The sequence below is a fragment of the Lynx rufus genome, unplaced genomic scaffold (genome assembly GCF_022079265.1).
Source record: "Lynx rufus isolate CCGP_SWC_20201006 ecotype Redwood Valley unplaced genomic scaffold, mLynRuf1.p SCAF_24, whole genome shotgun sequence".
Classification (NCBI taxonomy): Eukaryota; Metazoa; Chordata; class Mammalia; order Carnivora; family Felidae; genus Lynx; species Lynx rufus.
In genome coordinates this window covers 4372845-4398821 of record NW_025814839.1, presented here as the reverse complement: position 1 = coordinate 4398821, position 25977 = coordinate 4372845, and the positions used below count along the sequence as shown (strand labels likewise).

Here is a 25977-nt window from a genome sequence, read left to right as displayed (position 1 = left end):
GACAGAGAGAGATGGAGTATGAGCAAGGGAGGGGCATAAAAAGAAGGAGACACAGAATCCGAAGCAGGCTCCAGGCTCTGAGCAAGCTGTCAGCACAGAGCCCGACACGGGGCTCAAACCCATGAACCATGAGATCATGACCTGAGCCAAAGTCAGACGCTTAATTGACTAAGCCACCCAGGCGCCCCTTGAAATTCTTAAAAAAAATTTTTTTTTCATGTTTATTTATCTTTGTTTATTTTTTCATGTTTGTTTATTTTGAGAGAGAGAGAGAGAGAGACAGACAGACAGAGCACCAGCAGGGGAGGGACATAGAGGGAGGGAGGGAGAGAATCCTAGGCATACTCTGTGCTGTCAGTGCAGAGCCTGACTCGGAGCTCGATCTCATGAACCATGAGATTGTGACCTGAGCTGAAATCAGCCAACTGAGACACCCAGGTGCCCCTAGAAATACTTTTCACGGAGCCTGTTTGCCATCATCTGTGTTTGGTGTCTCAAACATTTGGCAGGTGGCATTCTGGGATCTGGTTGGGAGCTGGGGGGTGGGGGCCGGGGTGCGCATCACCGAATAATGGAGTTTCACTTTGTCCTTGTTTCGTTTTTTTTCTTTTCCCTTTCCTTTCCTTTCCTAATATAGAGATTTTATCTTTTTATTTATTTAATTTTAATTCCAGTATAGTTTATATACAGTGTTAAATTAGTTTCAGGTGTACAATATAATGATTCATAAATTCTTTACATTAATCAGTGTTTATCATAAGTGTACTTGTCATCCCCTTCACCTGTTTCACTCATTCCCCCTACCCGCCTTCCCTCTGGGAACCATCAGTTCTCTATAGTTAAGACTGTTTTTTGGTTTGTCTCTTTTTTCTTCCCCTTTGTTCGTTTGTTTTGTTTCTTAAATTCCACATGAGTGAAATCAGGCAGTATTAGTCTTTCTCTGACTGACTTATTTCTCTTAGCATTGTACTCTCTGGCTCTATCCATGTAGTTGGAAATGGCAAGATTTCATTCTTTTTTGTGGCTCAGTAATCCATTGTGTGTCAATGGACACTTGGGGTGCTTCCATAATTTAGCTATTGTAAGTAATGCTGTAATAAACATAGTAGTGCATATATCCTTTTGAATTGGTGTTTTTGTATTTGGGTAGATACCCAGTAGTGCGACTCCTGGATCACATGATAGGTGAGGAGGTGGAGAATAAAGAACCCTTGTGCACTGTTGGTGGGAATGCAAGCTGGTGTAGCCACTGTGGAAAACTGTGTGGAGTTTCCTCAGACAATTAAAAATAGCACTTTATCCCCATTTCTAGCTATACCTGTTGTCTGTGAATCTATAGTGCCTCTGGTTCAGCTTCTCCTTGGGAGTGTACCTACAGGCATCTGCTGGGTTTAGGAAGTCAGTCTGTGAGCTAGGGAGCAGTCAGACTTCTTAGATGGAATTTAATTTTTCTTCCATTTCAGTCCCACCAACACTTGGGCTTTCTGGGGCCCTGAATTTCTGCCTTCTAAGGTTCTGTGTCAGGAATAGACTTGCTGCCCCTTGTGTGTGTTAGATTTCTGCCCTGTGCGTCGGTTAGCACTTGACACCTGCCCTTCTGCTGCTTTTTATCTTTGAAATCCTGTTAGTGTTTGTTTGCTGTCTGCTTTTCACATGTTCGTGATCCTTGTGGTTTGATGTTTTGTTGTCACCTTAATAGGATTTTGGCAGTGAGTAGTAAGCCCATGTTTAATAACGTGTAATGGGAACGATACATGTTTTTTTAATTCCAAATTTAAAGATTCAAACACATTAAAAATTTTTTTTAACGTTTATTTTTTGAGAGGCAGAGAGACAGAGTGTGAGCAGGGGAGAGGCAGAGAGAGAGGGAGTCACAGAATGTGAAGCAGGCTCCAGGCTCTGAACTGGTAGCACAGAGTCCAACATGGGGCTCGAACTCACAAACCGTGAGATCATGACTTGAGCTGAAGTCCGATGCTTAACCAACTGAGCCACCCAGGTGTCCCTAGAATTAAAAACATTTTAATACAAGGTGTTACCATTGGGAGAAACTGGATGAGAAAGGTACATGGGATCTCTCTGTATTATTTCTTACAACTGCATGCGAATCCATAATTATGTCAAAATACAACAATTAAAAAGCAAGTTAAGGCCACTGATATGACATAACTATTCCTCTCAGTGTGTAACGTTTTCTTTAAGAATTTACTCGTATATCAATTTTGTTTTTGGTACTGTGCTCTTTACAGTTTCCTAATTAAACTTTTCATTGCCACACTATATAGTATGTTGATATGCTGTAATTTATGAAACCTTTTCGCAATTCTTTTTTTTAATGTTTATTTTTTATTTTTGAGAGAGCAAGAGAGAGTGAGCAGGGGAGGGGCAGAGAGAGAGGGGGACAGAGGATCTGAAGTGGACTCTGTGCTGACAACAGAGAGCCCGACGTGGGACTCGAACTGATGAACCATGAGATCACGACCTGAGCTGAGGTTGGACGCTCAACCGACTGAGCCAGCTGGGTGCCTCATTTTTGCAATTCTTTTAATCTTTTAGTTAGTATAGTACCTGGTATTGACCAATACTTGTGGCCAGCAGTGAACGAGTGTGCCATTTTTATTGGCATTTTACCAGCATTATGTGCTGTTAGAAATTTTTTTTTGTTTTAGGGGCACCTGGGTGGCTCAGTTGGTTAAGTGTCCGACTTTGGCTCGGGTCATGATCTCATGGTTTGTGGGTTTAAGCCCCGCATTGGGCTCTGTGCTGATAGCTTGGAGCCTGGAGCCTGCTTCAGATTCTGTGTCTCCTCTCTCTCTCTCACTCTCTCTCTCTCTCCCTCTCCCTCTCCCTCTCTCCCTCTCTCTCCATCTCTCTCTCTCTCTCTCTGCCCCTCCCCACTAGAACTCTCTCTCTCTCTCTCTCTCTCTCTCAAAAATAAACATTAAAAGAAAAAAAGAAATTTTTTTTGTTTAATTTTGGTAGATAGAAAATGATCTACTAAAGGGGTGTTAATTTGTACTTTTTCCTTGATGTCTTTTTCTAGACCATTTCAACATTTGTTAATGTTTAATTTGTTAATGCCTACCAGAGACTAGTTCTGTTTTGAGATCTGTGCTCCTTTTTTTCTACTTTGCAGTTTATTAATCAATTACTTGGAGTTGTTCCTTTGTCGACACCAACAGAGGATAAGTTGGCACTGCCTGCCGACATCAGAGCTCTGCAGCAACATTTATGTGTGGTGCAGCTGACGAGGTTACTTGGCTTGTACCACACTCTGGATAAAAATCAGAAACAGAGTGTGGTCAGAGAATTGATGTTAAGGTACCAGCATGGACTGGAATTTGGTGAGCAGCCTTTCAAAGTGTGCAGTTATTCCCTGATTTGCTAAGTTTTAGAAGACCTTTTTTTTAATCACCTGGAGCACCTTGTTGTAATGAGTTTGGCAAGGAGGATATTTTGTCAGGTGGGAAGACTGTCCTAATGTAAAGCCTTTCTTAAGTTTGGAGTTTTAAGTGATTATAGTTGTCCATATTCTTCCTGATTGAGCTATCACATTGGGGCTCCTATGAATTACATGGAGTTTATGATAACTGTCACTTTTTCTGCTTTTATAGGCCTTAGTATTTTTAATACATAGACTGAAATTGCACTAAAGGAATGTTGTTAATTGTGAAGTAAAAATGTAGTTTAGAAATAGATGATCTTTAGATTGCTAGATACATGTGATAAAATATAAGTTATCTGACCAGATGACATCAGTATTTCTCTAACTGTATTCTAAATCATTAAGTGAAGTAATGAGCATACTATTACTTTAGTTTTACTGGCCCCTGGCTTCTGGTCTTTTCTTAACCTGAACCCTCCTTCCAAATCTTGCTTCTCTCCCTTTGGGGTCGTTTCAGATACCACCTTTGTTCTGGAACGCTTTCTTCTGGTCCAGCTGAGTGTGGCCTTACCTTATTTTGAATCTTTTGATTCATGGCTTATATTTTCTTCTGTTATTTATGCTAATCTTATTACTTTCATTTCCTCTCTTTATCTTACCTCTCCTGTCACTTTCCTGCTTTAAAAAACTCCTTTGGGGCAGTGATAGTTGCACAAATGTTAAAATACAAATATGGGATTTTTTCCCTACAGGGAAATCCTGTTTGAAAACCGAATTGCAGTTTTCAGACTATTACTGTCTCCTTGCTGTCCATGTGCTTATTGATATATGGAGAGAAACAGGTAAGGAACAGTGATTTCAATTTAACTTTATGCTTTGTTTTTATTGATTATAAATCCTGAGACTAATTATGTAATCCAAGAATTTGATTTATGCTTTTAGGTTTTTCTTCTTTGACGTTGTCCAGGGTGCTTCTAAAAGAACCCATCCCCAGATATCCCTCTCTCTCTAATCAGGATAATCTTTTAAATCAATGCATATATGTTCTTATTTTTATTATTTTATTTATTAAAATGTTTATTTTGAGAGAGACACAGCACGAGTGGGGGAGGGGCAGAGAGAGGGAAACCAGCAGAGAATCCCAAGCAGGCTCCATGCTGGTCCAGGCAGGCTCCTGATGTGGGGCTCGAACTTAGGAAACGGTGAGATCACGTCCTGAGCCAAAATCAAGAGTCAGATGCTTAACCGACTGAACCTCCCAGTTGCCCGTTTTTATTTTAAAAATGTTTTAAATTGAAATATAATTGACACATTAATTTCAAGTGTATAACATAGTGATTCAATAATTTTGTATATCATGCTATAAGTGTAGTTACTGTGTGTCCCCATACAGCACTATTACAGTACCATTGCCTGTATTTTCTATGCTGTGCCTTTCACCCCGTCCCTATTCATTCCAGGACAGGAAGCCTGTACCTCCCACTCCCCCTTTTTGCCATTCCCTCCGACAACCACCAGTTCTGTGTATTTATAGGTCTGTTTCTGCTTGGTTTGTTTTATGTTTTAGATTCCACATATAAGTGAAATCATATGGGATTTGTCTTCTCTGACTTATTTAGCATGATACACTCTAGGTCCATCCATGTTGTTGTGAAATGGCAAGATCTCATTCCTTTCTATGGCTGAATAATATTCGTGTGTGTGTGTGTGTGTGTGTGTGTGTGTGTGTACACACCACATCTTCTTTATCCATTCATCTATTGACGGACACTTGGTTTGCTTCCATACCTTGGCTGTTGTAAATAATGCTGCAGTAAACATGGGGGTGCATATATCCTTTTGAATTGGTGTTTTCATTTTCTTTTGGTAATACCCAGTAGTGGAATTACTGAATTGTGTGATATTTCTGATTATTTAAGGAACCTCCACACTGCTTTCCACAGTGGCTGCACCAACTTATATTCCCACCAACAGGGCACGAGGGGTCCTTTTTCTCCACATCCTTGCCAACACTTGTTATTTCTTGTCTGTCTTTTCTGTTTTTAAACATTTCTAAATATAGTGAATAATGACTGAAGTGCGTATTACAAAGTTACAGTAATTAAAATACAGAGAAACTGTTTCAGAAATAGATGTATAGGCCCATGGAATGGAATAGCCCTTCTTATTCACTTAAAAAATACATATGTAGGAGAATGCACCTTTTTGGAATAGTTCTAATTAGCCTATTTAAGACAAAAATACAGTCCATGCTGAAGGAGGCGTCATGTATCATTGAGCATGAAAAAGATGATTCATTTTTTTTTAGGGCTCACTCCTGACATTTTATTTTATGAGCAGTTTTTTTGGGGAAAAACTTAGGTACTTGTTGCATATTCACGAGAATAAACTGCACAAGAAACAAAAGGCCCAGGAGACAGGACTGTGCAATATAGATAAAACTTACCCTGCCCTCGGGGGTCGTTTTGTGGAGCACTTGATTTTGATTCCATCATCCTCCTGCTTAAAATCCTTCAGAGGTACCTGTTTTCCTGGGGATAAAGATCAACCTTTTTAGGGTAGTTTACAGTGCTCTTCACGATCTGGCCTCTGCCTTTATCTCCAAATTCTTAGGTTACTTACAGCCTGTATCTACTGTGTTTTGTTTGTTGGTTGGTTGGTTTGCTACTATTAGTGAACACTGTGGTGCCTCTCTTTGAAATAACTTTCTTACTCTCTTCATCTCACTTTTACTCAAACAGTGCCTCTGACAAGCCTGTCTTGATTTTACCCCCATACCCATTGCGGATTTTATGCCCCTTCTGAACTTTGTAGGACGTTGTGTGTGCCTCTGTGCTAGCACTTCTTGCACTGTATTGCAGCAGAGATGGGGGTGGAATCCTTTTTATCAGACTTGTCATCCGAGGCTCAGAATTGTGAGTGTGCATAGGGATGTAATAAAACATCATTAATGAACTGACCACTCAGTAATTTGGTCCCTACTCAGATAAGATACCTTTCCCCACTTACCCCTAGCATCCATTCTTGCTCGTAAGAGACTGTGGCTTTGCTAATCTCTTGTTTCTTTGAGCAGCGTGTCTGCCCATATAATAATAACTAACGTTTGTTGATCATCAGGTACTTGAAAGTGTCTTACATGAATTAGCTCATTTAAACCTCATAATAATACTGTTAAGATTGTTGCAGTTTTATAGATGAGGGAAAGACAGGGCAGAGAGAAAGAAGTTAGGCAAATTTTCCATAATCATACAGTGTAAATACATTGGAAAATTGCCAGTATAATAAAGATGCAAGGATTGTTGAAGGTGAAAATGATACTGAAGTGTTCCAATCAGAGGCATAGTCATTGTCTAACGTGGATCTGGCAGAGATTAGAAATCTATGGAAATTTGGTGAGGATGTTGAAAGAGACTGATTTGAATGTGAAAGATTAAGAAGAACACTTGAATACATTGACACTGTCAAATATTTTGCAGAAAAGCATTTCTTTATGATTCAGCAAAAGTAAAATGTGGAGTTAAGCATGTCATTTTTTTCCCCTCCAGTTTTATTGATATGTGATTGGCATACTACTTTGTACTAGCTTAAGATATGTAATGTAATGATTTGATATGTCTACCATGAAATGATTATCACCGTAAATTTAGTGAACATGGATCACCTCACAGTCACAGATTGTTTTTCTTTGGAATGAGAACTAATATCTTCTCACTTAGCAGCTTTCGAGTATACAGTACAGAATTGTTAACTATAGTCACCATGCTGTACGTTATTATATCCCAGAACGTAATATCATTTTGTTATGTTACAACATTTAGTTAGAAAAATTTTGTTCTGGAGTACCTGGCTGGCTCAGTCGGAAGAGCATGTGACTCTTGATCTCGGGGTCATGACTTCAAGCCCCACAATGGGTGAAAAGATTACTTTAAAAAAAAAAAAAAAAGAAGGAAAAATTTTGCCTTAAAACTCATCAATCCTTGATGCTCTTTTGATTTGGTGAAGAATTTGCATAAAGCTATAATTACAGCCTAAATTTGGCAAATAAAGTAAAAAACGTCTTTATGACATTTGATTTAATAGATGAGAATTAAGCCTTTTTTCCCCTATTTAAAATTTTGTTTCCATCTTAAGGAGATCTTTTTTTAAATGTTTTGTTTTTGGTTTTGGTTTTTGAGAGAGTGCAAGTGGGGAAGGGGTAGCAAGAGAGGGGGACAGGGGATCCGAAGCGGGCTCCACATTGACTGGCTGACAGCAGTGAGCCTGAACATAGGAACGGCAAGATCATGACCTGGGTGGCTCAGTAGGTTAACCATCTGGTTCCGGCTCCGGTCATGATCTTGCGGTTCTTCAGTTCAAGCCCTGCATCGGGCTCTGTGATGACATCTCAGAACCTGGAGCCTACTTAAGATTCTGTGTCTCCCTCACACTCTGCCCCTTCTCTACTTGCGCACGCGCTCTCTCTCTCTCTCTCTCTCTCTCTCTCAAAAATAAATATTTAAAAATTTTTGAAAAAAAAAATGATCATGACCTGAGCCTAAGTTGGATGCTCAACCTACTGAGCTACCCAGGTACCCCAAGGAGGTCTTTTTTTAAATACTAGTTATCTTTGAATAAGTGGAACTTCTTAAAATTATTTATTCCATTATAATTGTCCAGCCGTCTCTTCTACTCACTTTTGAGCTTCTTGAGGGCAGGAACTATCTGTGACCCTTAAATTTAGTGTTGCTCCAGAGTTTAGGTCAGTGAGTGTTAAATTCAATAAAATTATGATTGTGAAGATCACGTAGGAACATCAGAAAACACTTTAAAAGCAAAGAGCAGGGGCGCCTGGGTGGCGCAGTCGGTTAAGCGTCCGACTTCAGCCAGGTCACGATCTCGCGGTCCATGAGTTCGAGCCCCGCGTCAGGCTCTGGGCTGATGGCCCGGAGCCTGGAGCCTGTTTCCGATTCTGTGTCTCCCTCTCTCTCTGCCCCTCCCCCGTTCATGCTCTGTCTCTCTCTGTCCCAAAAATAAATAAACGTTGAAAAAAAAAAAATTAAAAAAAAAAAAAAAAAGCAAAGAGCAGAACAGAAAATTGGGTGCAGATTGTGATTACTACCATGTAAAGTAATTCCAGCCCAGAGGCAGTACACTAAGATCATAATGGTAGTTTGCATAGATTATAGGTGTGTATAGTTTGGTTAGGATTATGCATGATATTTGTCTAAAGCTCCAATTGTCGATTATATCTTGTTTCTTCTCTCCTAAAAAAAAAAGCCTATAGGATATAATTTTAAAAGCTCAATTCATGGAGCTTTTACTTTAAATTTTTTTTAAGTTTTATTTTTTTATTTTTATTTTAGAAAGAGCACGAGTGGGAGAGAGGGGCAACGGGGGGAGAGAGAGAGAGAGAGAGAGAGAGAGAGAGAGAGAGAGAAAGAGAGAGAAAGAAAGAAAGAGAACAAAAATCTTAAGTAGGCTTCACGCTCAGCGTAGAGCTGGATGCAGGGCTCAATCCCACAACGGAGCGTCAAGAGTCTGACGCTCAACCGACTGAGCCACCCAGGCACCCCAAGTTTTAGTTTCAGTTTAGGTTTTTGCTGACTATAAAAATAGCTTATACAAATTTTGGAGAACAGTTTATTTTAATCTTCCATTTCCAGCTTCCAAAAGGCACTCTGATATTTTGGCATATTTCCTTCTCTCTGTGTGCATGTTTTACAGACTGAAGATCATTTCTTCACACTAATTTTAACTGTATGTGTTTTACTGAACGTTAATAAGTATTTATCCTTAATACTAAAAACTCTTCATTAATGTCACATGGCTGCATGGTGTTTTCCATGTATGGGTTTTACTATAACTTATTTCCTCGTCCCCCCATTATTAGTACAGTGAATATTTTTGTATATAAATCTTTATTTCATATTTTCTTTGGTACACAAAACAGAAGTTACTTGGTCTTTAAGACTCTTGATGCTTGGAGCCTTTTGAAGGCCAAACAAAAAAAAAATGTGTCGTATTAGTCTGATTATTAGTGAACAGTTTTATTCAAGTATCACTTGACATTCAAATAGTAGAGTTACATATGGAAGAAAAATGATGTGTATTGAGAGTATCTGTCTGGAATCTTATAGAGAAAATCTTGTACCGAGAAGGTTGGTGGACTCTAGTTCTCCTTCAGAGTCTATCTCTTCTCAGCATCTAGGATTCTCTGAGATTCCGTAACTTTCTTCATAAGACCTTGCAGCTTAATGTTGGCATCACTTTTGTAGATGCATGATTAAGAACTGTGAGATAACTGTTGAGAGACTCTATTCAGGGAAATTCCTGATTTTGCTTATAGGTATGTATCTAAAATTTGTTCTCAGACACCTAAACTCATTCTTTAAATAGCTAGGGGAGGTGATACATCAGTAAGTTTTGTCTTTTGTTTGTGAGAAACCTCCCTTTGTTGTCAAGCACTGTGGATAATGCTGTTACATTTTGATTCTAGGTGATGAGACTGCTGTGTGGCAGGCCCTGACTTTGCTGGAAGAGGGATTAATCCACAGCCCTTCCAACGCTCAATTCAAATTGCTGCTTGTTCGAATCTACTGTGTACTGGGTGCATTTGAACCAGTGGTGGATCTGTACTCCAGCCTTGATGCTAAGCATATCCAGCATGACACCATTGGGTTGGTAGTATATACTCTGAATACCGAGCAGCCAGCTACACTACAGTGGGGTCCTTCTACATGGAACTTGGACTTTTAGAGTTTAGCAGCAGAGTTGTTTCTGTTATTAAGCTTTTTAGATTAAGTAATCCCCCATTATATGGCCTATTGCAAAGCAGAAAGATTTTTATATCTTCCAGCATTTTGTGGTAATTTTAAAATTTGCACAATTTAGAAAAGGCAAGAAAGTTTTCCCCAGAGATAGCAAACAACTATATACTTTGAACACTTTTTCTTAGCACACATTGTCTTGAAGTCTTGACTTCTGCTTTGCATTTGAGATTTACACATGTACTTCATTTGTTGACCTCAGAGATTCTTTTTCTTTAATGAAGGGGTTTTTTTGTAAAAAAAAAAATTTTTTTTTTTACATTTATTCATTTTTGAGAGACAGGCAGAGTGCAAGCGAGGGTGGGGCAGAGAAAGAGAGACACAGAATCTGAAGCAGGCTCCAGGCTCTGAGCTGTCAGTATGGAGCCTGACGCGGGGCTTGAACTCACAAACTGTGAGAGCACAACCTGAGCCGAAGTCGGACGCCCAACCTACTGAGCCACCTAGGCGCCTTGTTTTTTTGTTTGTTTGTTTGTTTTAATGTTTGTTTATTTTTGAGAGAAAGGGTAGACAGAGTGTAAATGGGGGAGAGGCAGAGAGAGGGAAACACAGAATCTGAAGCAGGCTCCAGGTTCTGAGCTATCAGCACAGAGCCTGATGCGGGGCTTGAACCCACGAACCATGATATCATGACCTGAGCCATAGTCGGACCCTTAACCAACCGAGCCACCCAGGTGTCCCTCGGTATTTTTTTTTAATGTTTATTTTTGAGAGAAACAGAGCATGAGTTGGGGAGCGGCAGAGAGCAAGGGAGACCCAGAATCCAAAGCAGTCTCTAGGCTCTGAGCTGTCTGCATAGAACACAACATGGGGCTCAAACTCATGGACTGTGAGATGTGACCTGAGCCGAAGTCAGACACTTAACCAATAGAGCCACCCAGGTGCCCCTACCTTAGAGCTTCTTTGAATGTGTATTTTGATTATTCTTTGTGATGAATCAAGGGTATATTTTCTTTATCCCTTGTGTCCCATTAATCATCTGAGTATAAGAAAGCATGGCATAGAACTTTAGGTCTCCCACAAAACTGAATTGACTTTGCTCTTTAAAAAAAATGTTTTTTGATTCCATGAATTAGATAATCTATGTGGCAGGATGTTTTAACTTTTCTGGGTGCCTAGCTATGTCTCTGCTATAGTAATTTGAAATACAGTGTTTGATACTAGAAGTGGGTAAGTATAACATGGTTTTTTTTTTTTCTTTCCTTCTGACCTAGCTATCTTTTGACCCGATATGCCGAGTCCCTAGGTCAGTATGCTGCTGCATCCCAATCCTGTAACTTCGCGCTCAGGTTTTTCCACTCCAACCAGAAAGATGTAAGTGAAAAATACTTTTTAAAAATATGACCTTGCCCGCTGAATGCACACGATTCAGAGAACATCTTCCCTCGTGTGGTGGGTACACATGTTGAAGTGTGCCATGCATACTTGCCAGTGCCCTTAGGCCATAGCATACTCGCCATGGCTGTTAGGTAGAGGTAAAGAGTTCTTTGTGGTTGCTAGAATGGGTGTGTTTAATAGAATCCATGCAAAGGTGCAGTTAAAACTAAGTGTTAACAGACTACAAAGTGGTATTCTTCCTAGATTTGTCTTTTAATTTCTCTCTTTTTTTAACATTTATTTATTTATTTTGAGAGGGAGAGAGAGAGAATCCCAAGCAGACTCCGTGCTATCAGTGCAGCGCCCAACGTGGGGCCCGAACCCACGGACCTGTGAGATCGTGACCTGAGCTGAAATCAAGAGTCAGACACTCAGCCGACTGCACCACCCAGGGCGCCTGTCTTTTAATTCCTTTTTAAAAAAAAAATTATTTCATGTATTTATTTTATTTTACTTTTTATTTTTTTAAAAGACTGCATCCTTTTTTTAAAAAGATTTTTTAAAATATTTACTTGAGAGAGAAAGAAAAAGAGCACAAGTGGGGGAGGGGCAGAGAGAGAGGGGGACAGAGGATCTGAAGCAGACTCTGTGCTGACAGCAGAGAGCCTGATGCAGGGCTCTAACTCGTGAACCATGAGATCATGACCTGAGCCAATGTTGGATGCTTAACCTACTGAGCCACCCAGACGCCCCTTATTATTTTATTTTTTGAAGTTTATTTATTTATTTTGAGAGACAGAGCGAGCAGGGGAGGGACTGAGAGAGAGAATCCCAAGCAGGCTCTGTGCTCAGCGTGGAGCCTGATGCGGGGCTTGATCTTTCAACCGGGAGATCATGACTTGAACTGAAATCAAGAGTTGTATGCTGAACTGACTGAGTCACCCAAGCACCCTGTTTATGAAATTTTTTCTAAGGGTGTAAGACCTAGCCCATAAAGAGTTCATAGCCTGGGATGCCATAGAAGATTCTGCAGTAGCAGCTGCTCTCTGTTACCTTTATTTGTTTCTAAAGTTTATAACCACTGTGCCCTTTGCCAGTAGCCAGTGCACTTGTATTTTCTTAGAATTATGAAATTGACCAATTGAAGGACATTTCAAGAAACTTTTGTCAATAGTATGTTTTTAAAAGTAGCAATAAATAAGGTAGAGCTATGTGCCATAATGAAAGGATGGGATTTGCGCCATATTTTTCACTGCAAGCAGACTTGATCTCCACTTGTCAGTTAAGCAGAAGTTTTATATGGTTTCTAGTCATTCAACCAGCTGCGCAAAACCACCCAGAACATAGGAGAAAGAAGGCACGTCTTGAGGATGGTCATTGCCTGCTTTGTTCTCATGTGCTTCTAAGACTCATCATCTGGAATTTGGCCATGCCAGATATCTACCCATAGCTTTCTGTGTTCACGGTCTAAGAGCAACTAAGGAACTTGACCAGGAAGCCGTTTTTGGGGGTGGTTCTTGGCAAACAGTCATGAGGATTTTTTTAAGTAAAAAACCCTTTCATAACTGTAACAGCTTTGGCTAATCTATCTTCCATTGAATTCTTTAGCTTTGTATTAAATAGAAGGCAGGGCAGAAGCATTTCTGAACAATGGAATATAGGTTTATTGTTGTCAGCTTGCAATAATTATGTCCTGACAAGCCTCAGGGCAAGGCCTAGAAGGCTGGTGTAGCAAGGGATGGTGAGCTGTGCATCATTTGGCTTTTAAGCTCTGTTCCCCTCCCCCAAATGGCATTTTTCCACCACAGTGATTGGTGGTATCTTTGTTCAGACTTCATTTTGTGTCATAGCTCCTAATCAGGAAGAGAGGGAAGTGTAGGCATCAGCATCTGAACATGCTGCTTAGAAGGTGCTGGCCTGGCTTAGAGATCCGAGGGCATCTCTAGGACCTTGGATTTCTAAGGTATCCTAGCACAAGTAGGCAGTTGAGTTATAAATCTCTGTTTGCACTGTGTATTGAAGTATCTGTGATTGCCCTTTCCCAGTTTTTAAGAAGTTGCATTAACTCAAAAAAAAAAAAAAAAAATCAAAAGGGTTTCTTAAATCTCATTAATCTGGCTGTCATTCCTTATTTCTAAGGAAGATTGACTGATGATGCCTTTTCAAAGTTTTGTTCTCAAATAGCTCTGAGGTAGCAATTGGGGGTAAAAAAGGGATTATTCCAAGCCTGGAGGCTGGTTTTACTCCAGTTTAATCATCCAGCATTCAAGAAGCACTATATGATTCATGATTTGGTCAATAATGTATGTTATTTTATACTAATGAAAATTAAGCTTTAGTTTCCCCCCCACAAATACTGTATCTAAAGAGTTGTTTTGAAAAGAAAACACCCACTCCAAAACAACAACTCAAGTTATTGTTATAGGAAGGGAGATATCCTTAGGAGTGATTGGAGAAGGGTATGTTGTTCTTAGTGACTTTTTTTTATCTTTGATGTTTTGCTGATGGTTGTGTGTGGCAGGAGTGACTAACTCATCTGAATATATGTGATGCTGAACCTGATCATTTTATTGATCTGGGACTAAGACTCTCTACTTGGAATTTATTTTTATTACTACTAAGAAGAAAGAACTTACTTAATCATACTAAAGTAGATAATCTTTGGGGGGTCCTAGAGGCGAAAGCAAAAACCAATACAGCAAGTAAAATGCACCCTCAACCTTAATGCCTAGCCTGAGTCCCAAAATAGGGAAATGGAGACTGTGGTGTGGACTGTTTCCTATAGGACTTGGAGGGTAAGAAAGAGCATGATTGTAGTGTTGTGTTAAACCTAATAGTATTAGAAATATCTCTGGAAAGCTAAAGCTCTGTGTTCTGATTTTTATTCTTGGGAGTTTTTGAGATCCCCAGATGGTTTTTTCTTGGGTGACTGATGTGTTTCAATTCCCAGCTTGCTCTTGAAAGAATACATTTAATCCTTCAATGGAAAATCCAGCGTTCTGCTTTGTAAGGCTTTGTGCTATGAGGTTGAAAGTTAAATTGGGAAGGTCTACACAGGGATTTTCTTTCTGGAAAGGTCATCATTGTTGCTGTCATCTTACTTTGGAGTAGATTTTTACAATATGAGAATTAGAGTCAGATTTTCTTATCTCCAAAAGTTACTTACTTGTGTGTATTTAAAAATAATTTCCCTTGAAAAGTCTAACATAAGTATTCAAGAAGATGATTATTTAGGGTTTGATGTCCATCTATTTTGCTAATTTTTACAGTGACCAGGGTTCATTTCAGGAATCCATATGGGATATAACTAGCCTCATTGGTGCATAAATGAGTAGAAATAGGTACGGACAACATTCTCTGATAGTCAGTTTTTCAAGTGCCTGTGGCTTCCGGTTTTGCCTGCAGTTCCAGTAGGGGTTGTTTTTTCCAATCATAGAACTTCCCCAGGCTCGGTCTTATTGGAAGATGCCCAGGTCCTTTGCTAGCTCTGCAGCGATACTTTGCTGCAGCATTAAAGGAGGACTGTCTTAAAAACAGAAGCCAGAGAACTACAGTTACTTTCTCAGTTTGTTAAAAGGACTACGTTTCCTTTTTGTTGCCCCTTATTTTTCTTTTTTAAAAGCTATTATCTTTTTTTCAGTAGTGGTAGTCCATGGACCACTCAAATTAAAACACCTCCGTACTTCGTAAACTTGGGTTCTTTTCTTTAATCAGCATATTTTGGAACTGTAATTGATAAATTTGATTGGAGTCCCCAGAGTCACGTTTTTATCCCCATTAACTGCCGGATCATATGTTCCCAAGCAGCTGGTTTTTTCAAGCTGTAAATTCCTATTGCAAGGGCTTCTGGTAAACCTTGCTTTCTCCTAGCCATGAGGCCTTTGGATAGGCATTTGTGTTTAGAGCATCCTGGCCTCTTCTTGATGGGGCATATCACTGTCCTTTAATCAAGCTAGAAGGTACACTTGAGCTTTTTTGGATAGTCCTTCTTTAAACCTGCAGGATCACAAGTAATCTTTTTAATTTTCTTGTGTCCGTCCGTCTTTAATTTCTCCAGATACTGCAGGCAAACAGCTCGCCGAGGTGTCCCATGGGGTTTAAAAGCCGCATCGAATGCAGTTGAATTAGCGCCCGTGGCGCAATCCCGCGGCCTGAAATGAACCCTGCGAGGCTGTGTATCAGAGGGTATGTTGTTGAACTATTGGCCTATTTTCCTACTGGGCAAATTATTCAGTCATAATGGAGATGGGGGCAGAGCTGACTGAGGCTGTGTTTAAAAAGACTGGCTTTTCTAGAAAGGATCTTTGGGGCAGATATCTGCTTTGAGTGTAACATTTTCCATGGCCCAAAAGGGTGCCCTCCTGACTTGTCATCCTGATGGCATAGGCCCACACCCATGAAATGTTCTTTCCTGAGATTTTCTTCTGTTGTGCCAGAATTTCTGTTGAGAGTTCTTTTTCTTGCCTCTGTTCACAACATTTCATCTGTACATATGTATTAATTGAAAATTAAAGTGCACGTGGTGAGTGTTCCCTTCACTTACTTGTTCATGGAATTTTTCAGCATTGGTCTTACGTAGTTTGGATGGATAAGAAACCTGGTTCTTGCAGTCTTTCTGTCCTCATAATGGATTCTGATGAATTTTTATGGGTCCTTTTTTTGTTGTCTTCTATCCTGTTGTAATGCATATATGCCCTATGTTTGTGACATATAGTATTTAGAAATAAACAAAACCAGGGAGCAGCCTGTCTTTTCTGAAGGAGGGTGATTTTTATTTGGGTTGATTGTGGGTGGTTATATTATTCCCGGTGTTTTTGGAACTTTTGTATAAAACACAGTTTATCTTAGATGCAGAAAAACATGGAGTAATATCCCTTCCACAATGGCACTAACCAAATTTTTGACTGACGTGGCAACCTCCAGTCCTATTGAATTGAAAGACATAACTGCTAAGAGAAAGTCTCTGGTGGGAGCAGCAGCTGGGTATTATTACAAGTAGTAGTAGTAAAGAACACATATGATTCTGGTATAGGAAAGAAGAAAAATAATGTTTTTAATAGCTGATATTCTACTTGGTGACCTTTAGAGATTAGATTTCATATCTTAATTTTAGTCTGAGTGTTTTGTTTTGCATGACAAGGTTTGCCTTCCTTTGCCTGATATGTGAGATATTTATACCGAGGTGGTATCTTTCCTTCCCAGACCTCAGAATATATTATTCAAGCTTACAAATATGGTGCATTTGAGAAGATCCCAGAGTTTATCGCTTTTAGGAACAGGCTGAATAATTCTCTTCATTTTGCACAAGTCCGTACTGAACGGATGTTGTTAGACCTTCTACTTGAAGCAAATATGTAAGTATTGCATAAGAGCTAAAAAGGAACTAAGGGATTAGATCAGATCCTAAGAACCATTGGCTAATGGGTGATATTGGTAGACCTAAGATAAGGAAAAATGGAAAGAAAAAAAGAGAGAGTGAGAGAGAAATTTGGTAGGGACAGAGAAGAAAGGGGAAATAACTCACTGCGTGGCATGGGTAATGATCGGGTGCTGCCGGCACCATTTCATGTTCCGTACAGAAGCCAGCCAGGTGGTGGTCCTCACCCTAGTCCATATAATTTTGAAAAAGTTCCCCTTCCCCTGTGAACATGAGATTTCAGGAATTAATGCTGATCCACTTTATTTTATTTGAGCTTCCAGACCCTTTCTCTTGCTGTGTAGCAGGCCAACATGATATAGGTGGGCTTGGTTCTATGTCACCTTCTGTGAGCTTTTACCTCTTAATAGTAAATCCTTCTACCTCCCTTCCTTCCTGTTTCTTTTCCTTTCTTTCTAGTAAAACAAAGTTGTGGCTAATATGTTTTCATGGCTGGTTTACTATTGAAATAATACATAAATAAATTTCTATATCACAGATCAACCAGTTTAGCAGAAAGTATAAAATCAATGAATCTTCGGCCAGAAGAAGATGACATTCCATGGGAAGCCTTGCGAGACAACAGAGACTTAAATGTTTTCTTCAGCTGGGATCCAAAAGATAGGTAACTGGAATTTAAGCCCAAGCATTTATTTTTGCAGAATTAGGATGAATCTAACAGTTAAAAAAAAAAAAAAATCTTTTTTACACAAATATAATAACATGGTTATTATATGGATACGAAGATATAAGTAAGCCAAAGGAGGAAAATGAATCTCATTCCTATGTTGGATTATTGACTAATATAAAAATTAGATTTTCCTTCATAGCATACATAAAAACAGATTCCAGATGGATCAAAGGTCATGTGCTAAAACTCCTTAGAGAATCTATAAGAAAATATAAAAATATTTTTAAGTGGTTAGGGAAAGCCTTTCTTAGCATTACATCAAACCTGGAAACATAAAGGATTTGATCTCTGTAAATATTAGCCTTCTATATAGAAGTAAATTTGTTAACAAGTTCTAAAGGTATGTGGTAAATCGGTAAATTTCTTCATATATATTAATATCTTTCACATACAAGGAGAAATCTTTTTAAAGTTTGGTTTTTTTTTTTAATTTTTTTTGAGAGTGCAAGCCAGGGAGAGGGAGAGAGGGAGTGAATCTTAAGCAGGCTCCATATTGAGTGTGGAGCCTGACTTGGGGCTTGACCCCATGACTCTGGGATCATGACCTGAGCTGAAATCAAGAGTCAGGTGCTCAGGTGCCCCTGTCCAATAGTTAAAGATTTTTTTTTTTTTTAAATCACCGTACAGTGCATTTCATTGAACTTGTTAAGTCCAATTTGGGTTTTTTTAAAAATTAAATTAAATTTTATTATTTTTTTTAAATTTACATCCAGATTAGTTAGCATGTAGTGTAACAGTGATTTCAGGAGTAGATTCCTTAGTGCTCCTAAAGATACTGAAGCTTCATGAATTTGCGTGGCATCCTTGTGCAGGGGCCGTGCTAATCTTCTCTGCATCGTACCAATTTCAGTATATGTGCTGCCGAAGCGAGCACAAGTCCAATTTGTTTTTTAGTTATCTTCTTATTGATTTATTAAGAGTTCTCCCGGGGCACCTGGGTGACTCCGTCGGTTGAGGGTCCTACTCTTGATTTTGGCTCAGGTCATGATCCCTGGGTCATGGGGTTGAGCCCCATGTTGGGCTCCACACTGAATATGGAGCCTGCTTGGGATTCTCTCTCCTCTCCCCTTGCATGCTCTCTCTTTCTAAAATTAAAATAAAAAAAAAAAAACAACTATTGGACAAAGATAAAAAAGATTAATACTTGTGGTCAGCAAGGTTGTAGGGAAAATGGTTGTTGTACATTGTCATGATGGTAAAACTTTATATATAATCTTCCTATAGGGAATTTTAGTGATCTGTATTAAGATTGAAAATTCCAAATGTTCTGCAGGCTGCACAGATCCTGGGCTGAGACTTTATTAAGCAGATCTAATATTTTTTGATGCCCATGGGCCAGTGGCCCTGGGCTGATCTGTAGCTCCCAGCAGTCCTCAGCCTTCTCCTCTGGCTCTGATGCATCTAGGGACTCCGGCTGTGAGCTAGGGGAAAGATATGGGTCTTAGCATTGGGGGATGCTGCCTGCTCCTGTGCTGAAGGCAAGAATTGTGAACCAGAATCCTTGCAGGAACTATTTTTCACCCTCCCTGGTGGCCACTTTGTTCTCCCATTTCTGATTCTCTGGCTCCACTCTACCCCAAATTAGCCTTTTCTTTTGTTGTTTCCATATGACCTTTTTTATACTTGTTCAGGAAAAAAAAAAAAAGATTGAAAATTCCATATCCCATTTAATTCAGATCTACTTCTAGGAAAGTACAACCTAAGGAAGTAAGTGCAAAAGCATGCAGAGTTATATATATGAGGTAGTTCTCTATACAGTTGACCCTTTAACAGTGAAGGGTTGGGGCACTGACCCCCTTACACAGTCAAAAATCCATATTAACTTTTAACTCCCCAGAAACTTAACTACTAATAGCCTACTATTGACTGAAAGCCTTACCAATAACACAAACAATTGAGCAACACATATTTTGTATGTCATGTGTATCATATACTGTGTTTTTACAATAAAGTAAGCTAGAGAAAGAAAATATAAAGAAAATCATAAGGAGGAGAAAATACATTTACAGTAAAACGTATTTTTGCTAGGCTTCATAAGATTCCACTTTTGGTTGTCATCACAGCTAAGGTTTATTATAACAGAAGGATACATGACAGGATTAGCAAGGGAAAAAGACACAGAATCTGGAAAACTCCATGCACAGACTTCCAATGCTGTCTCTCTCCTGTGAGGAGACATCAAGTGTGCTCCTTTCTTTAGCAGTGAAAAATGCAATGATGCATGTGCAGTGTTTCTGCTCAGAGAAGCCCATTTGAGATTTGGTGCCCAAGATTTTTACTAGCTGGTTATGTAGGCACCCTCTGTGTAGTACGTGCCAATATTCCAGACTCCCAGAAGGAAAGTAGGTGTTCACCATAGACCATATGGTTTGTACAAACAGTTTAGGCACAGTGAGCCGCTCTTACCATTTAGGGAATGGTTGGAGTGCCAAGTTCCTAGATACCAGCTACAGGTCAGCCTTGTAAGTTGGCCCTTCTAAAGACAATAACCTCAGGCTTGTTGTGTTAATTCTTTTCTGCAGAAAAGAAAGAAAAAGACACAGTTTGCAAAATAGTATAAATATTGTGAACCCATCTTATTTAAAATGTGTTAAATTATATAAATATTTTTAGTTGCAGTTGTATACGTAACATCTGTGTTGTAAGAGTCTGAAAGGATGCATACCAAGCTTTTTTTTTTTTTTAATATTTTTATTTATTTTTGAGGGAGTGCAAGCAGGGAGGGGCAGAGAGGGGAGGGTGGAAAGGGGGGTGAACAGAGGATCTGAAGCCTGTTCTGTGCTGACAGCACAGAGCCTGATGCAGGGCTGGAACTCACAAACCATGAGATCATGACCTGAACCAAAGTCAGATGCTTAACTGACTGAGCCACCCAGGTGACCCATACCAAGTTTGTTAATATTGCAGGTGTTTGGTTATCAGGGCACATTTCCCTTTTATTTTTCAGTTTTCTGTCATTTGAATTTCAAATATGTGATACATATTTTGTTGTTATTAGAAGTCTCCCTTAAGGGGAAAAAATGACCTGTTAGGTAGGTTACCGCTCCCATTTTATCAATACTGAAATGGAGACTTGGGTGATTTGGGTTTGTCTGAGATCATTCAGTTAGTAGACAAATGCTGGCAGCGTTCAAAGGCATTGTGATTGATGAATGTGAACTTTGAAAGATGGCAACACATTAAAATAGATGGGTTGGGGATATTTCTTTTTAAGGGATGTTTCTGAAGAACATAAGAAACTTTCCTTGGAGGAGGAGACCATGTGGTTAAGAATCCGTTCCTTAACATTGAGGCTGATCAGTGGACTTCCAAGTCTTAATCATCCTGTGGAGCCAAGGAACTCAGAAAAGACCACTGAAAATGGCGTGTCCTCCCGGATTGATATTTTTCGTTTACTCCTTCAACAGCTGGAGTTGGCTATGGAGACAGGAAAGCGATTTATTGAGAAAGAAATTCAGGTATCAACAGTATTTACCATCAAATCTACAATAATCTATGACTGTCTTTTTAATAAATAGGAATTTGGGTTGGGGGGATAGTAGAGAACAGTATTTTGTTCCAGTATTTATGACACTTGAATTGCAGAGGCTTCCTCACTGTCCAAACTGGATAATGAGGAAAAACAAAATAGCTTCATTTGTGGTGGTAAATTTGTAATAGCTATCAACAAATTAATGCAGAGCTTCTGTTTTCACTGTAATGACTTAGTGATTAGTTTGATGATAAGTGGTTTGCAACTTAATCACTGAGATAGACTTTAGTAGTTGTAGTCCCGTTTTCTTGTTTTATATAAATTTGGGTGGATTTAAAGGACATTACCTTCCCTCCCTTTTTTCCAGTATCCTTTCCTTGGTCCTGTACCCACCAGAATGGGTGGATTCTTCAGTTCTGGCTGTTCTCAGTGTCAGACCAGTTCTTTTTATCTTGTTAGTGATATTTATGAGCTGGACACCAGTGGTTTAGGTAAGTATACATTTTTGTGAGTATTTACTAGGTCTTTGCCATTGAAAACCTAGTAAATGTAACAAAATATTTATAACCTCACATATTTAGACAGATTGGGAGGAGGTAGAATCTATTCTGGAAATATCTGGTTTAATATCCAACAAGGTACATTCATAGGTAACAGAGTAATGTTTTAGAAATTTAAGTCCTTTTCCTCTTTCAAATCACTTGTTAGGTCCAAAAGTTGAAGAAATCCTTAATTTGTTGAAATATTATTGGATTTCAGATCGAATTCTTTACTAAGCTTTGTGGAGAAAAGTTTTTTCCTTAACCCAGTGAGAATCACACATATTCCATAGATTCCCCTCTCCCCACCCCCCACCTCCCCGGCCAATTATAAATTTTGTAGATTCTGTCTCTAATTATTTGAGAGTATTTGAAACACATAGATTTTAATTCTTCCTAGACAATTTGAGGTATTGCTCTTGATAGATAATTAATGCCTTTCTTCTATTTTTCCTTTTCTTCATCTTTTTCTTTGTCTCTCAGTAATAGAATTTGAGGCCTATGAGTCTTAAGAGAAAAGAAAATGTCCTTGCCCATGAGTTGCTTATAGGTGTTGATCTTGCTTTTTTCTTCCTAGCAAAATGAATTGAAAGTTTTTCTTTTTCTTTTTCTTTTTTTTTTCTTTTCTGTTTAGAGGATACAGTGGAGATCCAGGAGCGAGTAGAGAATAGTCTTAAGACTTTATTAGAACAATTAAAAGGTAAGCATTCTGATTGTGGATTTCTATGTTTTATCATGTTGTCTGACACTCATTTTTTAGTAGAAACTTGCAAGAGTTGCAGATAATAACTTGAAAATAATAATGCATACTTACAGTATTTTGAAAGACTTGTTTTTAATTTTAAAAAGTTTCGACTATAAAAGTAATAGATAACCTGTTGTGAAACAGTACACAAGTGGTCTTTCTCCCTTTCCCAGCCTCATTTCCCCAGAGAAGTAAGTACTGTTACAAGGTAAGTAACACTTTGGAGTTGATACTCCTAGCTAGATGCCCCCTAAACAGTCATCCATGTGTATGTGGAAATACATACTAGTGATTTTTATTTAACATATGAAAAGGTATAATACATGCTTTTCTGATTTTAATTTTCTGTTGTCTTGGACACTTAACCATGTCAGTTGCATATAATATTCCACAGTATTATATCAGTGTACTAAGTTTGAGTTATTTATAACTATTTTTTTTAATGTTTATTTATTTTGAGAGAGAGAGCATGACCCAGGGAGGGGCAGGAAGAGAGGGAAAGAATCCCAAGCAGGCTCCACACTCAGTGTGGAGCCCAATGCGGGGCTTGATCTCACAACCATGAGATCATGACCTGAGTCCAAATCGAGTTGGACGCTTAACTGACGGAGCCACCCAGGCACCCCATATAACTGTATTTATAACAGTGCTGAAATGAACATCTTGGGACATAAATGTTTGGGTACTTATTTGAGTATTTCTTTGGGATTAAATTCCTAGAAATGGAATTGTTGGTGAAAAGGATACATATATGCAACTAAAAAAATTTTTTTTTATTTTTATTTTTTCAATATATGAAATTTATTGTCAAAATGGTTTCCATACAACACTGAGCGCTCATCCCAAAAGGTGCCCTCCTCAATACCCATCACCCACCCTCCCCTCCCTCCCACCCCCCATCAACCCTCAGTTTGTTCTCAGTTTTTAACAGTCTCTTATGCTTTGGCTCTCTCCCACTCTAACCTCTTTTTTTTTTTTTTTCCTTCCCCTCCCCCATGGGTTTCTGTTAAGTTTCTCAGGATCCACATAAGAGTGAAAACATATGGTATCTGTCTTTCTCTGTATGGCTTATTTCACTTAGCATCACACTCTCCAGTTCCATCCAGGTTGCTACAAAGGGCCATATTTCATTCTTTCTCATTGCCACGTAGTACTCCATTGTGCATTTAAACCACAGTTTCTTTATCCATTCATCAGTTGATGGACATTTAGGCTCTTTCCATAATTTGGCTATTGTTGAGAGTGCTGCTATAAACATTGGGGTACAAGTGCCCCTATGCATCAGTACTCCTGTATTCCTTGGGTAAATTCCTAGCAGTGCTACTGCTGGGTTCATAGGGTAGGTCTATTTTTAATTTTTTGAGGAACCTCCACACTGTTTTCCAGAGCAGCTGCACCAATTTGCATTCCCACCAACAGTGCAAGAGGGTTCCCGTTTCTCTACATCCTCTCCAGCATCTATAGTCTCCTGATTTGTTCATTTTGGCCACTCTGACTGGCATGAGGTGATATCTGCATGTGGTTTTGATTTGCATTTCCCTGATGAGGAGCGACGTTGAGCATCTTTTCATGTGCCTGTTGGCCATCTGGATGTCTTCTTTAGAGAAGTGTCTATTCATGTTTTCTGCCCATTTCTTCACTGGGTTATTTGTTTTTCGGGTGTGGAGTTTGGTGAGCTCTTTATAGATTTTTGGATACTAGCCCTTTGTCCGATATGTCATTTGCAAATATCTTTTCCCATTCCATTGGTTGCCTTTTAGTTTTGTTGATTGTTTCCTTTGCTGTGCAGAAGCTTTTTATCTTCATGAGGTCCCAGTAGTTCATTTTTGCTTTTAATTCCCTTGCCTTTGGGGATGTGTTGAGTAAGAGATTGCTACGGCTGAGGTCAGAGAGGTCTTTTCCTGCTTTCTCCTCTAGGGTTTTGATGGTTTCCTGTCTCACATTCAGGTCCTTTATCCATTTTGAGTTTATTTTTGTGAATGGTGTGAGAAAGTGGTCTAGTTTCAGCCTTCTGCATGTTGCTGTCCAGTTCTCCCAGCACCATTTGTTAAAGAGACTGTCTTTTTAGCATTGGATATTCTTTCCGGCTTTGTCAAAGATTAGTTGGCCATACGTTTGTGGGTCTAGTTCTGGGGTTTCTATTCTATTCCATTGGTCTATGTGTCTGTTTTTGTGCCAATACCATACTGTCTTGATGATTACAGTTTTGTAGTAGAGGCTAAAGTCTGGGATTGTGATGCCTCCTGCTTTGGTCTTTTTCAAAATTACTTTGGCTATTCGGGGCCTTTTGTGGTTCCATATGAATTTTAGGATTGCTTGTTCTAGCTTCGAGAAGACTGCTGGTGCAATTTTGATTGGGATTGCATTGAATGTGTAGATAGCTTCGGGTAGTATTGACATTTTAACAATATTTATTCTTCCAACCCATGAGCACGGAATGTTTTTCCATTTCTTTGTCTTCTTCAATTTCCTTCATAAGCTTTCTATAGTTTTCGGCATACAGATCTTTTACATCTTTGGTTAGATTTATCCCTAGGTAGTTTATGCTTCTTGGTGCAATTGTGAATGGGATCAGTTTCTTTATTTGTCTTTCTGTTGCTTCATTATTAGTGTATAAGAATGCAACTGATTTCTGTACATTGATTTTGTATCCTGCAACTTTGCTAAATTCACGTATCAGTTCTAGCAGACTTTTGGTGGAGTCTATCTGATTTTCCATGTATAATACCATGTCATCTGCAAAAAGTGAAAGCTTAACTTCATCTTTGCCAATTTTGATGCCTTTGATTTCCTTTTGTTGTCTGATTGCTGATGCTAGCACTTCCAACACTATGTTAAACAACAGCAGTGAGAGTGGACATCCCTGTCGTGTTCCTGATCTCAGGGAAAAAGCTTTCAGTTTTTCCCCATTGAGGATGATGTTAGCTGTGGGCTTTTCATAAATGGCTTTTATGATGTTTAAGTATGTTCCTTCTATCCTGACTTTCTCGAGGGTTTTTATTAAGAAAGGATGCTGAATTTTGTCAAATGCTTTTTCTGCATCAATTGACAGGATCATATGGTTCTTATCTTTTCTTTTATTAATGTGATGTATCACGTTGATTGATTGCGAATGTTGAACCAGCCCTGCAGCCCAGGAATGAATCCCACTTGATCATGGTGAATAATTCTTTTTATATGCTGTTGAATTCGATTTGCTAGTATCTTATTGAGAATTTTTGCATCCATATTCATCAGGGATATTGGCCTGTAGTTCTCTTTTTTACTGGGTCTCTGTCTGGTTTAGGAATCAAAGTAATACTGGCTTCATAGAATGAGTCTGGAAGTTTTCCTTCCCTTTCTATTTTTTTTGGAATAGCTTGAGAAGGATAGGTATTATCTCTGTTTTAAACGTCTGGTAGAACTCCCCTGGGAAGCCATCTGGTCCTGGACTCTTATTTGTTGGGAGATTTTTGATAACCGATTCAATTTCCTTGCTGGTTATGGGTCTGTTCAAGCTTTCTATTTCCTCCTGATTGAGTTTTGGAAGTGTGTGGGTGTTGAGGAATTTGTCCATTTCTTCCAGGTTGTCCAGTTTGTTGGCATATAATTTTTCATAGTATTCCC

General features: G+C 39.0%; 1 protein-coding gene, 1 long non-coding RNA gene and 1 other non-coding gene across 3 annotated transcripts in view; 1 reads left to right on the top strand and 2 right to left on the bottom strand.

Annotated features, from left to right (window-relative positions):
- NAA25 (N-alpha-acetyltransferase 25, NatB auxiliary subunit) overlaps positions 1–25977 on the top strand; it is a 65609-nt gene that overhangs the window by 25180 nt on the left and 14452 nt on the right. The window contains exons 11-19 of the mRNA XM_047088249.1: positions 3137–3344; positions 4138–4227; positions 9861–10041; positions 11406–11505; positions 16711–16862; positions 17424–17549; positions 20830–21073; positions 21455–21578; positions 22261–22326. Coding sequence (XP_046944205.1) covers positions 3137–3344; positions 4138–4227; positions 9861–10041; positions 11406–11505; positions 16711–16862; positions 17424–17549; positions 20830–21073; positions 21455–21578; positions 22261–22326 — 1291 coding nt within the window. The remainder of the gene's footprint in view (positions 1–3136; positions 3345–4137; positions 4228–9860; positions 10042–11405; positions 11506–16710; positions 16863–17423; positions 17550–20829; positions 21074–21454; positions 21579–22260; positions 22327–25977) is intronic.
- LOC124518302 (uncharacterized) lies at positions 1970–20345 on the bottom strand. Its single transcript, XR_006963650.1, has 4 exons — positions 20022–20345; positions 17033–17148; positions 5832–5916; positions 1970–2005 (listed from the first exon to the last, which is right to left on the bottom strand). It is a non-coding gene; the product is annotated as an uncharacterized LOC124518302 (long non-coding RNA).
- On the bottom strand, positions 18383–18489 carry LOC124518553 (U6 spliceosomal RNA). Its single transcript, XR_006963683.1, has one exon. It is a non-coding gene; the product is annotated as a U6 spliceosomal RNA (small nuclear RNA).